This window comes from Dromaius novaehollandiae, chromosome 16, assembly GCF_036370855.1.
Source record: "Dromaius novaehollandiae isolate bDroNov1 chromosome 16, bDroNov1.hap1, whole genome shotgun sequence".
In the NCBI taxonomy this organism is placed as follows: Eukaryota; Metazoa; Chordata; class Aves; order Casuariiformes; family Dromaiidae; genus Dromaius; species Dromaius novaehollandiae.
In genome coordinates this window covers 10,592,597-10,607,372 of record NC_088113.1, presented here as the reverse complement: position 1 = coordinate 10,607,372, position 14,776 = coordinate 10,592,597, and the positions used below count along the sequence as shown (strand labels likewise).

The 14,776-nt window shown below is 44.0% G+C and overlaps 1 protein-coding gene and 1 long non-coding RNA gene across 2 annotated transcripts; one reads left to right on the top strand and one right to left on the bottom strand.

Annotated features, from left to right (window-relative positions):
- Positions 1-1,775: 1,775 nt before the first annotated feature.
- FITM2 (fat storage inducing transmembrane protein 2) lies at positions 1,776-7,400 on the bottom strand. The gene is made up of 2 exons (XM_026093028.2): positions 7,151-7,400; positions 1,776-5,290 (listed from the first exon to the last, which is right to left on the bottom strand). The coding sequence occupies exons 1-2, from the start codon at positions 7,321-7,323 to the stop codon at positions 4,648-4,650; spliced, it is 816 nt and encodes a 271-aa protein (XP_025948813.2). The 5' UTR covers positions 7,324-7,400; the 3' UTR covers positions 1,776-4,647.
- A 154-nt stretch (positions 7,401-7,554) lies between these two features.
- LOC112979065 (uncharacterized) lies at positions 7,555-13,428 on the top strand. The gene is made up of 2 exons (XR_003258080.2): positions 7,555-8,077; positions 8,814-13,428. It is a non-coding gene; the product is annotated as an uncharacterized LOC112979065 (long non-coding RNA).
- The last annotated feature ends 1,348 nt before the right edge of the window (positions 13,429-14,776 follow it).

Below are 14,776 nucleotides of genomic sequence, written 5' to 3'. Positions count from 1 at the left end.
ACATGACCTAAAACTGCAAAATCAACCTAGACTGGACATGGAAAAAAGCTTCAGAAGTGCGAGAAAAAAAAATCGTTTGTTTTCACTTTTGTTCCCTGCTCCTCCTGGTCAGCCTTGCACCAATCGCAGACCTTCTACAATTGGATATATTTGCAGGAAAAGCACAATTGTAAAAGGGCATTTTTTGAGTAATATTTTCCTTTGATATTCAACTCTCCCAGAAGACTGGTAAAGCTCTTCACCTTCTGCTGCTTCTTTGTGCCACGTTACAGTTCCAAAGCTTTACAGAAAATGTGCTCAGCTTGTTACAAGGCACACAGCATCGCTCGTGTTTTGCGATGGGCTGAAGGCAGGTGACGAAATCCTTTGGACTAAATATTACCACATGGCTGTCTGAAACTGCAGGAGCTGCACTCAATCCAGATAGTCCTTTTCATTTCTGGTCTTTCAGCTTGTAACCTATTGTCCCCATACCCTTCTCACATCCAAAGGAATTAATAAGTATCTGGGTGAAACTACTCTTTACAAAAAGATGCAGTGCTTGCTCCCCGAGAAAACCACAAAGTTAACTCCCCCAGTGCGCCAGCTGGCACTGTCAAGTTACCTTCCCTTTCCTTCCATGATTTCACACACATCAGACCTAGTTCTACATCAATAAATTAAATTAAACACATGTTTTTTTCCAGGCAATTAAACACTATTACAGTGACCGCCCAACTGCTTTTAATAATGGTTACATATAAATTCAGAGTCACAACAGCCTTTTTCGCTAGTATTAGTTATTTTCATCTTATGCTTTGGCAAAATACTTCAAGGGGAAGAAAAAGAGAGAAAGAGTGCATTTAACAGAGGTGAAGAGCATTTATTACTAATCCGATCTTTGGGAGGTGAGAGGAAGCTATGAAATGAAATAATCCGAGGAAATAGGTTTCTGAGCGAATAGAGATAAATGCAGGCTGATCAAAGGCAAAGAGCTGGAAAAGGCTGATTGCAGAGAAGCTGCAGGAATATCTGCTGTGAGCTGCAGTCGGGGTGGGGGGGGAAGTGTTACTATTTCACTCAGAAAACTGACCACAGACTTTTGTTCAGAGCCAAAGACTCAGATTTTCCAGGCCATTTAACACATCACAGTGGTCTCTAAAATTTTTCCATTAAAGTGCACCACAGGGCAGAACTGGGTGTTTCTCACTTCATCATGAATTGAAACGCATCAAAACAGAAAATAGGATTCTTGTATTGCAGCTGCTCCACAACCTAAATTTCAGTGTCCACAAATAAACTGGCAAATCAAGATGACCACTTAGCACCAGTGAAGCACTCACAGAACAAAGACTTCCAGGAAGGACGAAACCACAATTTCATTTTTTTAAAAAAGTTTGAATTGTCCAGATGGATCTTACCAAAGATCTAAATCTTTGTCTGATCTTGCCTCCAACAAAGCAATTTTTTTAAAAAGTTCTCAGGTAAGTTAAGAGTGAAATGAATCCTAATCCCTCACTCTGTTCTAGTTGAGACTCCCTTCCTTACTGGCCCAAGCAGAGGAGAATGCTTAAGGCACCAAGACCAAGAACTCCCTCACCCACACCACTCAGGCCACGTGCTATTTCTGTGAAAGCACTGTTATACAGAACCCACAAAATAAGCTACAGACTTCAACACGTGCAAGGAAAAGTTAGCAAACACATTAAAGTAATACAGCTGTAAGATGTTGGAGAGAACTCCATAGGTCATTCTACAGACATGGAGACACATCTCTGCAAGAACAAGAGAAAAGCTGTACTAAATTAACTTTAATGCAGAAAAGCCAAAAAAATACCAAGTTTTTCCTCATGATTACAGTTGCTTTCTTTTGGAATCCATTACAAAATGTGAACATTCACCTTTAAAATACGTTAACACTTTGTTTTAAAAACTTAAAACAGATTAACAATAACTGTTGACAGTTGGAAGAAAAGATCTGTCCCTTTGGCAGAAGACATCAAAAACAGCTATTCAGAGCACCTTTTTTTGGCTGCAAATCCATCACAAATAGGCCACATTTTTATTTTAATGACAAAAGTATATTAACGGTGGGGGGAGAAGGAGAATGAGGTAAAAGCAATGGCAAATATATAAACAGAAACAGTTAAAGTACAAGGAAACTAAGGCTTACACTGAAATAGAGTCAAAAGGTGCAAAGGAAAGATCGGGGTTCAGGGGCTGTTCTAAGCTAACAGTTAGCATGTGGTCTCAGGGTACCAAGAAAGAAACTTAGGACAAGATTTCCAAACTCATAAATAGCATTACAATGCATAGGAATTTTTCCACATATTTCAATGGATTAGGCTTTTGCGTTGTTACACTGAACGCATGCCTAAATAATCAACTGCCTGGCATAACAGGGACACACTAGAAATCTTTGTTGGACATTTTTTATGCCCTGCACTTTTGAGAATTTGTGCCATATCACCTTGTTCAAATACTGCAGAATTATCAATGACAGTCTGATTACGTACCTAAGTAATCCCAAGAAAACCAGGAGCTTGGATCATTCAGGGACACGATGAGCAGCAGCACTAACTTAACAGACTCCAGAAAAAGATTCTGAAAGCCACAACCCCTGATAAGTTTTTCAGATGTCTTTAATTAGTTGTTTAAATAAAATTGTGAGAATAACCATATTGAACATTATTCAAATAATAAATAATTTGTGTGACACTAGTTAGAAGTGGACCGAAATATCCATATAGTGATTGCACAAAACATATTTGTAGAGCTGAAGATAACTTCTACAAGCCAGCTGGTTAAACAAATAAATAGCACTTCCTGTTTATAGGCCTTGTCTATTTAGCAAAACTACATAAAATAACCTAAAACAGGAACTCAAATGAAATTAATTAGAAAACCATCTGCATATATAATCCTATTTCTGGATGAAAGTGACTTGCTGTCTAGCTTAACTCTACTGGGAGCAGGCTTATGTTACATCAAAAGAATGTCTGCAAAGGAATCTGCATTGTTTAAACACAATTTTAGTTAAACCCAATATGAGTTAAATCAGTGCAAATTTTCCACAGAGGCAACTTAAAGGCAGTTTAATGCAAAAACAAAAGGAGGAGCTCAATACCAAATACATAACCTCCTGAAACAGCTTCTTTCTGTGAGATGATCTGTACTTTGAGAATGCACTACAATTCCCACCTACCACTCAACTCAATGGAAATTCAAGGGAGGTCAGCACTCCTCAGGGGCAGGCCACAAACGTGGAATTAACACTGTTATATTTACTATAAATACCACCGCTCTCTTGCTGGAAAGGAGCTGTTGAGATGGCAAAAAGATTACAGTATGGCATACATCATACTCTAAATTCAGTAAAATAATCAACTTAGAGATGAACATTATAGACTGATCAGGTCAGCTACCAAATTAATGGACACTGTCCACAGTATCGACCACAGACAGGCTACAGAACTTTTTGGTCGTCTGACTCATCACTACAACTGTCAAACTAATTTTGTGCAATTGCAACATGAATAAGTTTTTATGAAATAATAAAAAGCTTCTAAAGATAAAAACTATAACAAATGTTTGATTGATACAATTATAAAAACCATCCCATTTCATACCAATTCACTGCATCATAGTAGTGTTTTATTCAGTAGCGGGTTTCCAGCCACATCAGAAGCCACCACAGTTGTATGTGCAATCAAAATTAAAGTAGCTTATTGATACTGCTGGATAAGTAAGAATAAATATTGCTTTAAGCATACTGCTTTGCAGCTCTTAGGATAAACATTGTTTCATTCATTACCAAGCACTATATTCAAGAAATAACTGGTTAAGCTAACATGTTCACAACACCAGAATTTCATTGTTCTTCAGGAAGAAACACACCAGACAGTACTCTTGGTTGCAAAGTGCGCAACTCTCAAGAAAACAAAAATTAAGACTTGTTTTTCCAAGAGTTTCCTTTTCAAAGGCAGGAGTGAATTCAAAGTTAAAACCTCCTTAAGACACCAGATCTCAGACTCACTCCCTTCACTGCAGAATACACAGATAGCTAAGAACTATTTATGGCAAGTTAGTATATTTAACACTTGGTAACACCAAATGTTCAAGGGTCACAACTAAGCTATACTCTGCTTCACCAAGTGAATGCTGATAGCCAATTGTCTTTTGCAACAGTGAGCAACACTGTTGTAAGAGTTTTCCCTAAGGCAATACAAGTAGGAGTACTGAGAAACAACAGCAATAAAGAAAAAAAAGGGTGTGTGTGTGGATCATCCATGGTATTTTGACAAAAATAAACCAAAAGGGAAGAGGGAGAAATAATTTGAGACCAGTTAAACTCTTAAGAGCAAAGCCCTGTCAGTCATGGATCTGTTCTTCCATTTTTTGATCAGAGAAACAGATCAGCTTCTGGTTCTTTGCCAAGAATGTCAGCAACACAGTAACTCCCAAACAGGAGCAGCCCTTTTGCAATACCAGTTTTTTTCCCTCACCAGGAAACAGCTCATTACTATCTGCCAGCCCGTGAAGATCAGCTAGCAAAGATTTGATTCTCTTCTCCAGCTCAGCACCTTGTTCTTTACAGTGGAAATATTGTAACCATTCCTACATTCAGCTATGCAAGTATTTTAAAACAAAATCCAAAAACTTTAAAACCTATCTGCTATAATTGTATTTCTTTGAACTTGAAGGAATATGTGGGAGAGGTAGTCCAGGAGAAAAGGGTTTCAAGTACCAGAACTTGTACGTCCCATACCAAGCTGTCAGACCTATCAGTACACCGAGAAGCTTTTGGCTGAAGTCATGAAAATACACAGCAGTACATAAAAACATGAACACCCAGATCATGGTCAGAAAACACAAGGCAACAAACAGGCCGTTGATCACAGCACGCAGCCTAGAGTTCTGGTCTACGGACAAACCTTCCAGCACAGACATTTCCTCCACAATCATCAGAGCACAGTACGAGAGAAGAAAACAGTGCCCCGAGATATCAAAACCGTTCCAGACCCCGTTGTCCTTGTGGCATTCCTGCTTGTTGGCATACAGCCGTCGAGGCTCATTGAGTTCACTCGAGGTAGAGCACATGCCAGTGAGATTCTCCACATACATGAAGAGTCCAGTGCACACGTACCAGACGGCAGTGCCCACCAGCAGCGCACTGAGACGCCGCAGCACTATCAGAACGCTCTTGGTGGGACCATAGAGGAACTTGCTCCTGGCAAACTGGTAGGTGGTGACTCCGATGAAGGGCAGCAGAAGCAAGAACGTCCAGGCCCAAGCCACCTTGACAAAGTACCTGCCAGAGAAAAGCCAAAAGAGAAACATGTATGTGTGAAACTTCATGTGGGCCAGGAGGGAACTCGCATAAGTAGCTTTTTAAGGTCACTGTTCAGAGATGCCTAATTTAGGCACACGTCCCCTCCCCTCAAAGTACAGCATAGCTAAAATGTTAATCCTCTCCCCATTACTTCCTTTCTCAAATATCATGGGATACCTGCTCCACCATCTTTCAGGCCCAACACCTGAATACTTCCTCAGCCAAGTCTCCAACTGTTTCTCAGGCAGCTTTCCCTCGGACCTAGAGCCCTCACGCAGACTCTGAACTGACTCACAGCTTGGTTACTGCAGTTGCCTGTACCCTCCAAACCCACTCAACTCTGCCCTATTCAGAATGCAGTTGCAAAGAACATTTTCTCAGCTTGCCGCCCTGACCACAGTAACCTTTTCTCTGACTCTCAGTCTTCCTCTCCTTCTCCATGTCAAGTCATCTTTTCTTTCAAAGCCTTCCACAACCAAGTGACAAATTCCCCCACTCACAAGGGAAAACAGAAATTTTAGCTTTACTTTCTGATCTACAACAGGTAGAGCACATGTGTACTGGCCCAAGATCATTAGCTTCCTCACTGCCCTTTAAAGTGTTCAAACAACTGCTCTAAAGGACCAGTGAGCCACTCAAATCATTGCCTAACCACTAGGAAAGAACTGCAATAATCCTGCTTCCACAAAAGAGGCTGAGACTTATTTTCTTTAGCTTGGTTTTAGATCAATTCAGTTACTATCAGTTTACTCAAAACTAACTGGGAGCTAGAGGAGGAGAAAAAAAAATCCTCATTCTCCTCTTCCAATCTAGCAATAAAAATTGAGCAAGAAAGGCCTGTGGTTCTGAAATCTTCAAGTCCTGGAGATTATGCAAGATGTGAGATCATAAAACCTAATAGTCAGAAACCAGCATTGCAACCCACAAGTACAGGCCTAGCGCACAGACATTACTTCTTCACCTATCACTAACACAAGCTTAAGAACCTACTTTCTCTTCCACAACCACATGGCACCAGAGATCTCTCTAGGTGACTCAGAGCTATTTCAAAGCCACCTTCAGCTGAGCGCTGCCCTCTTGGAGGGCAGGAGCAGCCATGTGCCCCCAGCACCCTCCTCTCCCCTGGCCACTGCTGCCAGGCAAGCAGCCTGGCTGGGCCCCCGGCCTCCGGGTGCAGCCCCCTTCCGTCCCAGGAGAGGGCAAAGAGGGTCGTGAAAGGCTGGTGCTGCCCCTGCCCCCCACCAGCTCCCTGCAGGCACCCCCCAACTCCCAGTAAGACAGGAACCGCCCAAGCTCTGTGAGACCCTCACCCCATGGGACCCCCCCAGCCCTGTAGCCCCCATAGGGCCGCCCCAGCCCTACAGGATCCCCACTCCCACCCCAGGGGACACTCCCAGCCCTATAGGACTCCATTTCCGCCCCACAACCCCCCCCCCCAAGCCTTGGGGGATCCCCACTGCCAACCTATGGGTCACCCCCAGCCCTATATGACTCCCAACCCCAAGAAACTCCCTCCTCATGGAACCCCCCTGCCCTCTGAGACCCCCACTCCAACCCCCTCCCAGCCCTACTGGACCCTGCTCGCACCCCTTAGGGCCCCCCCAGCCCTGTGAAACCCCACTCCCACTCCATGGGACTTCCCAACCCCGCGGGATCCCAACCCCCTCCCCAGGGGCCCCCCAGCCCTGCGGGACCCCACTCCCGCTTCACAGGACCCCCCCAGCCCTGCAGACGCCCCCAACCCTATGAGACTCCCACCCCACGCAACTCCCCCTGCCCTCCGAGGGCCCCATCCCGGCCCCACAGGACCCCCCCCCGGCGCCCCCCGGCCCTCCTCACACGTTGAGCAAGTTGCGCTTGTTCTGCATGGGCGTCTCGGGCACCAGGCCGCCGTCCTTGAGGGCGGACCCGAGCAGGACGATGGCGAGCAGCAGCCAGGGCAGGCGCGGCCGCACGCGCCAGGCCACCAGCCCGGCCCGCAGCCACCGCCCGCACCGCTCCAGCCGCTCCATGGCAGCCGCCGCGCCACCGGCCCGCCGCCGCGCCGCTTACGTCACGATACGTCACCGCACGCCGCCAGCACCTCCCGCGCGCCACCTCGCGGCGCCTCGGCGCACGCGCAAAGCAGAGACGCGGGAGGGGCCGCATGCGCACTCCGCGGGGCGGCTCGGGGCGGGGGCCGGCTCGTGCGTCCGCGGCGCGCGAAGGCCGCGGCGGGGCGGCGTCTCGCGGCGGGTCCGGCCGGCAGGGCCCCGGCAAGCGGCCACCATGGCGCGGTCACCGCGGTGGTAGCACGGGGTCCCTGCTGTTGTCCTGCAGCGAAGGATAAAAGATCCGGGACTCCTGAGCATAGCGCGCCCCGTCCCGGCGTTCTGCGAAGTCCCACAAGCGCACACGGAGAGCGCAATGAAGTGGAATATCGGCTCCAAAAGCACCCGATAGGTGACGGGAGAAACGTTTCTTAAACCTAGTGAGATCTTTGGTGTATGTCCAAGAATACAGTGTGCACTCAGAGGCTCGCATTTACCTGAGTTTCCCACTCTAACCTGTCAAAATGAGGACAAGGATCGCTTTTTGCTTCCTTTACCACCTGCTAGGTTGCCTCTGGACCAGGAAATCAGAAGAGACATACTCAATGGGCTAACGGGCTGCGCTAGCTGTACTGAAAAGTGACATCCATCCCTTCTGGAGTCATACACCTCGCTCCCCCTAAAGAGCATATCTTACTGAAATATTCAGGAGAAAATTTGAGGATTTCCTCATTCGGTAGGACTTCTGGACTTTCTTCTGGGCCTTAAGATAGAGGGAGAAGGTGTCTCTGGAGCTCTAGGACTCCTGCTTCTCACCATCCATGCTGACAGCTGAAAGCAGTGGTGTCAAGGCATTACCTCTCTGTCACCCTATGGTGTTTGAGACCTATTTCATCTGCTGAGCTGCTGGTGCTGTAATTTCACCTTAGTTTTTTTAAAAAATATAAAAAGCAGCACCAAGCAGAGGAACTGCTAACTGAACAAAGAGCCTGTGTTCACACCAATGGCTTTGGTAATAAAAATGTGAGGGGGGGGGGAAAACTAGACTCCATCTGAGGCAGGATGAGAAAATATTTCTTACCGGAGTGCATTTCAAAGCCTTTTTTTCCAGTCATCATCAGCAAATCTATGACAACATCTAGGCTGAAAGAGCAGAAGGATACATCAAAGTCAATTGACATAGAGGAAACTCCAGTAGATAAGGAGAGTTTCAGCTAAGAAGGCAATCCAGGGTAAATGGCTTTTGGCAATTTATTATATGTTGTTTTTAATAAGACTGCCACGATCATGTCTAGTACTTCTAGCCACAGCATCATACCCCTGAATTAGAAAAGACAGACAGCTGCGTTCACTCAAACGAGTGAGGATAACGGGGCCTGGGAGCAGGTTTCACAGAGTTCAGCATTGTCTGCCTAAATCCCCTTCTGTGAGAGTCCAGCTGCCTTTGAAACTTTTCCTCCTTTGCTTCACAGGTCTGAGTCTCTGATCTTCAGATTGTTTTCAATGCCTGTGAGCTGGAGATGGCAAGTTGCTTGGTTGGCTGCTAATGAAGCGTGCTGTGGAGTCTACCACATTGCAGTAAGATTTCATAAGCTTGGCACCTGTTCCAGATGAATGGAGTTGATGGCATAGGCTGGAAATTTGTCTGTCTTCAGCCCAGCTTGAAATGTCTGAGGATTATCCCTGTAAATCATGAATTCTAGCAAGTGCAATGGGCAAAACTCAACTAGGTTCCAGGTGTCCTGCAGCTTTAAAGTAAATCTCTATTTTTCTTTCCATGCATCTGCTGCCATGTGCCACCAGCCAAGGCCAATAATCCTTCTGAGGAGCCAGTCACATTTCCTTAACAGAGAACCAGAGAAGGAGAATTTAGGTGCTTTAAAACACCTAAGAAACTGCTTTTACATCTTAAACAGAGGAATAGGGTATATGCTTGCGAGGGGGTTGCAAAAGATTCCCAGAGTCATCACAGCCAGCTGGTAGAACTGAGACAGATATAAGCCATACTAAAAAGAACTAATTTGTCAGGTATAGCAGATGTGGCTGTCCTCACCTTTCTTAGAATCTTTTTCTGTAACCAGATCATTGCCTGATTCAAGTTGAAATACTCCACACTAATTGATGAAACAAGTTAGTTTTTTCTGGTTGAACAAAAGGTTTAATTTGAACCAAAACCCTCAAACAAATTGTTTCTCTTTCACTGAGAAATTACATTTTGCATTCAAAGTGCACTGGAATAGATGCATTAGGGGATGTAGCACCACTTACAGAGCTGAAGAGAAGCTCTTAAGCATTGTCCCCATATGGCCAGTCACCCAAAGTTCAGGGCACTCACTTGGACATATGATGTGGAGGTGCAGATCCCATCTGCCTGAGCAGAGGTTTGAAATAAGATCCAATGGGCCTTGTGAGAATGTCCTTACTCCTGAGCTGTGGCAGGTTGGGAGGAAATCTTTCCTGCTCCTACAGTTCCATGTTATGTCAGGTACTCCACTATTCATTGGAGCAAGAACAACAATGCTCTGAGTCAATGTTTAATTATTTTAAACCATTTAGTCACTTTGAAAATGCATTTATCTCATCTCAGCAATTCTGTTGAAGGTCTGTTTCACTTTGATTGCACCTGATCCAAAGATAAAGGAAATCTTTTTTGCTGATGTGAGACTGTGGAAAGAGTACCTTCTGCAGAACTCAGGATCCTAATCTAGGAACCTGGTCACCCTAATCTCAGTAAACAGGCAGTGGAGGGAGAACTCAAGCCTTAGCAGCTCTTGTCAGGAGCCTGGGGCAACTGTACACCTAATTTGGGTACCTAAAATTAGATGTGGAAGAATTCAGACCTTCTTGCTTCTTCCTTGCTTTTTGCAAGACTGTGACATTTTGCTCAGAGTCATGGTGCTGCATTGTGACTGCTGTCACTTAGATGCTGAGTAAATGATGTTGCATCAGAATATGCTGCTGCAGTTTAAGTCTCATGCCTAAATATCATGAGACTGCAATTCACAACTTCTTCATGCTAGACACACTGCAAAAATGTTGCCTGTCACAAGGAGGCAAGGTCATTACTGAAAAGCTGATCATGCCTTAGAGCCATGCCCAGAATGAGTTGCTGGAGCTTTCATTTTTCAGCCCTTTGATGAAACCCTGCAGGAACTTCAGCTGTCACAAGCATCCTAGCAAAGACACCTTCCAGCTCTAAGCTGTTCAAGACTAAAAAACTATGCAAGGTCTGGAGATCTGCTATGGAGAAGTACCTAGAAGCTTGACTTTAAGCTGAGAATTCAGTTCAGCCTAAGTCTCCTGAATTTGGCAAATAGGATTCTCCTCTTCATGGGATTTCTAGGTTCACTGCTCTCTATTGCAACCAAAGAAAGGTGTGTGGAAGAGAAAGAAATATCACACATTTTTACAAAAAGCAAGTGATCTTGGTTCTTTTCTGACCCGAGTTTGGGTTGAGGTGGGTCCTTACAGGCTGGTCTACACTTCAAGGAAGACATGCTCCAAGGAGCACTCTCCAGACATCTGGACCAGGGTTCATGTTGGTGTTCACTACAGCTGCCTGCCTGCCAACACAACTGAGTCTCTCTCCTATGGACACCACAGCACATGAGTGACATTTTGGACCTGGGCCTCATCCTCACAGTGCCACAGAGTACACTGCTCTGCAGGACAGGCAAAGCCAGCCTGTGGTCAGACATTTGGTGGAGTTGAGCCATCCCTCTCTTCCCAGCTTGCCCTCCTGTCTCATAGGGTTCCTGCAACCCAGATAGCATCTGCTTATCCATCATGTTCTGCCTGCTTTTCAGCTCAGGGGACCCCTCTTACTCCTACAGTGCTTTTCAAAGGAAAATCATTTGGAAACCATGTGCTTTTAGTGGCTGTGCCACTCATTCTTTCCAAGCCTCACTTGTTCTGTTTTCCTTGGTGAACTCTGCTCACATCTCCATGATTGATTGTGTTTGAGTTTGATTAAGTGTGCTGGGATGTTTGCATGAAAGGTGCTACCTAAGCATAATTTGTGCTGTATTTTCTTTGCCTAATGGGAGCTTAAGCCTGAAGTTTAAGATCATTTTGGCCCTCTGCTGAGACAGTGTCCTTCAACTTCAGTGCTTTCAGCTCTGCAGCCTCCTCTGTTCACTGTCAGCTTGAAAAAGAGCCTGCTTTCTTCCCTTGTGCATCAGCAGTGCCTTTGAACATCTGTCTGGGGCAGAGGTGTGACAGCCTTCCCAGCACATGGGCCCTGCTCTTTTTTGCCCCTCTCTAGTGGCAAGGGATGCTCTCCACACAAGGCTCTGGCTGGTCTCCGTTCTGTGCACAACTAAGGGTTACTCACTTGTGAGTGGACACAACATTTACAGCAGAAATGCTGAATCAAGAAACAGAAGAAAAAAATAGTATTGCACAACCTGTGTGGCTGTTCAAACACATAGGAAAGGTCTTTCCCAGTCTTGAAACCCCAAGAATTTTGGAAAAAAGCATGGAAATTAACCCCAGGTAATTTTTACAGACTAAACTATCCCTCGATGCAGCATTAAAACCTTTGCAGGTCATACATTTCCCCTCAAACTCTTTAAATGAATAAAGGGTATGATCTTAGCTGAAGGGAATTTTCAGCATATTTGGTGGTTGTATCCAAAGATCAAGATATTTTGGGACACAGGGCAAAGTAATAAAGAACCAATTCAGTTTTAAAGTTTGCACCACTGAAAGCTACCAATTAATACCTACTGCTACAAAATATTTATATTTCTTGTTCTGCACAGCCAGATTTCAGCAAAGCAGACTAATAACAGGTTTAAATTTACAGAAGACAATGGTCTTGTGATTAGGGCCTTGAATATGGATTCAGAGGATCTGGTTTTAATTTGTCCCTCTGACAAACTCCCCCTACAGCCATAGGCAAGTTCCTTAAGCTCTATATTCCCATATCCTGAGTGGGAAGTTGGGACAGTTGTATTTTCCTCCCTCCTAAGTTTCATTAAGCTTTATAATTGTGAGGTTCCAGAGGGATACAATAACTGTCTGAAAAGCTTAAAAATAACCACAGTTCAAAGATGTAGATGTTACTTTTACTACAGTGCAAATTAAACAGCCCATTAGAAAAAATGGGCATAAGATGACAAAAAGTGTATGATTCATATTAATTGTACATGCATTTGGGAATAAAATGATCTTAATTAGCAGTGTTTATCTATAATTATCTGACTTTCAAGTGCAGCTGTGGTAGTTGTGTGCATAACTCCTTGCATCATCAAGCCCAGTTTGCTTTTTTGCACAGTATGATGTATGCCTTTTATGTTCAAAGAAAATCCTCACTTTCTAACACCTGCTATTTGAAATAATTTGATTCTCAGTGTTGTCTTTTGGAGGTAGCTGCTGTATGTTTTTTCTGCAGGCTTAGCAGACAGTACTTTCAAAGCAGCATGGTTACTCATAAGCAACTCCTGTTCAGTGTGATTTAGCATTTGTTAGTCATGTGCTACAAGTGTTATTTGTTGTTTCCATTTACTCACTTTCTATAATGATTATCACAGATTTAATATCATGAAAAACTCATAAGTTTCCATGGATCCTTTTGCTGCATGGCCTTTGAGCTACTGCTCTGTTGTACAATAATTTTTTTTTTTTAAGGAAGAAACTACTGTTTATTGGAACTGAGCAAATATGGAAAGGAAGTAGTCTGTGCTTTTTCATTCAAGTATGAACTTTTTAAACTTTACTAATGCATAATTTTGGCCCATATGTTTGCTGGAAAGAATCAATCATATATTTGGATGTAATATTTGGAACTGACTGTGTTGATTAGCTGCAGGGACCAAAGTTACACTTGCAGTTTCTTGACTGGATAACTGGTACAAACCACACAACAAATAGCTGTGGCTATTTCAGTCAAATATGATTGCAAATATTAAATGCAAAATTTAATAAGTGTACATAATGTCTAATCTGAGCTTTATTGGCTTGGTTAATTATATGATTTCAGCTGAAAGTGTGATTTGAATTTGCCCTGACAACAATAACTTTTGAAGTGTTCTCTAGATAAAATATAATTACAAAATAAATTCAAAGGGCATTTTGAATAGCCAATTGACCTATTGTCATAGTCTTAATTTGGATAGCATTATAAAGATTAACAAATTATTTTAAAAGTGATTTGTTCAGTGTGTTACCTATTGATTTCCTGTGTTCAGCAAGCTGAATGTCTCCTGTTTGCCTCACCCACACTTTCCCTGTAGGTCTCTGTCCCACATTTAGACCTCCATCAGACCAGGAGATGAGGAGGCCCAAGGTCATCAAGTTTGTCACTGTGCAATAATCAACCACAGGTAGTACCTGAAAGACAGGATGGAGAGAAAGACAGTGAGGTGACTGCAAAGATCAGCCTGAAGCATGCCAAGCAAGCCTCAGGTCAGCCATTGGGAAGACCAGGACAGTGGGATTTGCCCCCAAAAGAAGCCAGAACTGTGCTGATGCCAGGGCCACAAGATTTGGGTTTATCACAAGTCTTTCCAGAAGCTAGAGGAAACTGTCCTGGCTGGAGAAGATTTGGAAACAATCGCATTGCTGTGGTGTACAATTCAGCTTTCCTGGCTGCTCGGAGGGGAAGTCCCACATGCATTCTCCAGGTATAAGAGAACAGCAATTTGGATTAAACACTACAGAAGGGCCAGTTAAGCCTGAAGCATTCATCATGGAATTCCTAATGAGGTTTGACTGTCAGGCATAAGGTGTCAGCAGGGCAATTCCTAGTCCACTGTGGTCTGGGCCAGCTCTCTGACCAGAAGTGGAACAGACTGTGGTTGCTTTTCAGCTCTGATTGAGGCAGTGCGTCAAATTTTGCCAAGAACAGATCCCAAAATAGTGGTCTGTTCTGCTCCTTGCCAAGGTGGGATGAAGGGATGGAAGGCTCCGCCATTTGGTCAGCATAAATCAAATCCAGACTGACAGGTGACCATCTCTTAGCAGTGGGAAATTAGGTGCTGGGTCTCAGGGCAGTTCAGAGGACAGGTAGCTGCCTTACAAAGCCACCATCCTCAATGGTGCCTTTCAGCATGGGCCTTTGGCAGAAAGGCTGGTACCTGAAGGCTCACAGAAATTCTACCTACAGCCCAAGGAGGAGGTGGGCAGAGAGGAAGATTGTGCTGCCACTGCCTGGACTGTACCTGCTCTTAGAATAAACAGTTTTCTTACCTTTTTTTAAAAAAAACAAACTAGCATTAAGCTTGGTAAAATATAAAGTCAAAGCCAAATCCTAGTGCTGTAACTAAATCAGAGCATTTACCAGCTTCCCTTAGAGAAACAGGATTCTTTTCAGAAGTATTTATTTGTACAATTCAAACAAGGTATTTTTTTAAATATGAACACACCACAGATCATGACTTGACCCCATCTATGTTGACATAATTTAGAGATTAGGGAAAATACATGAGAAGTG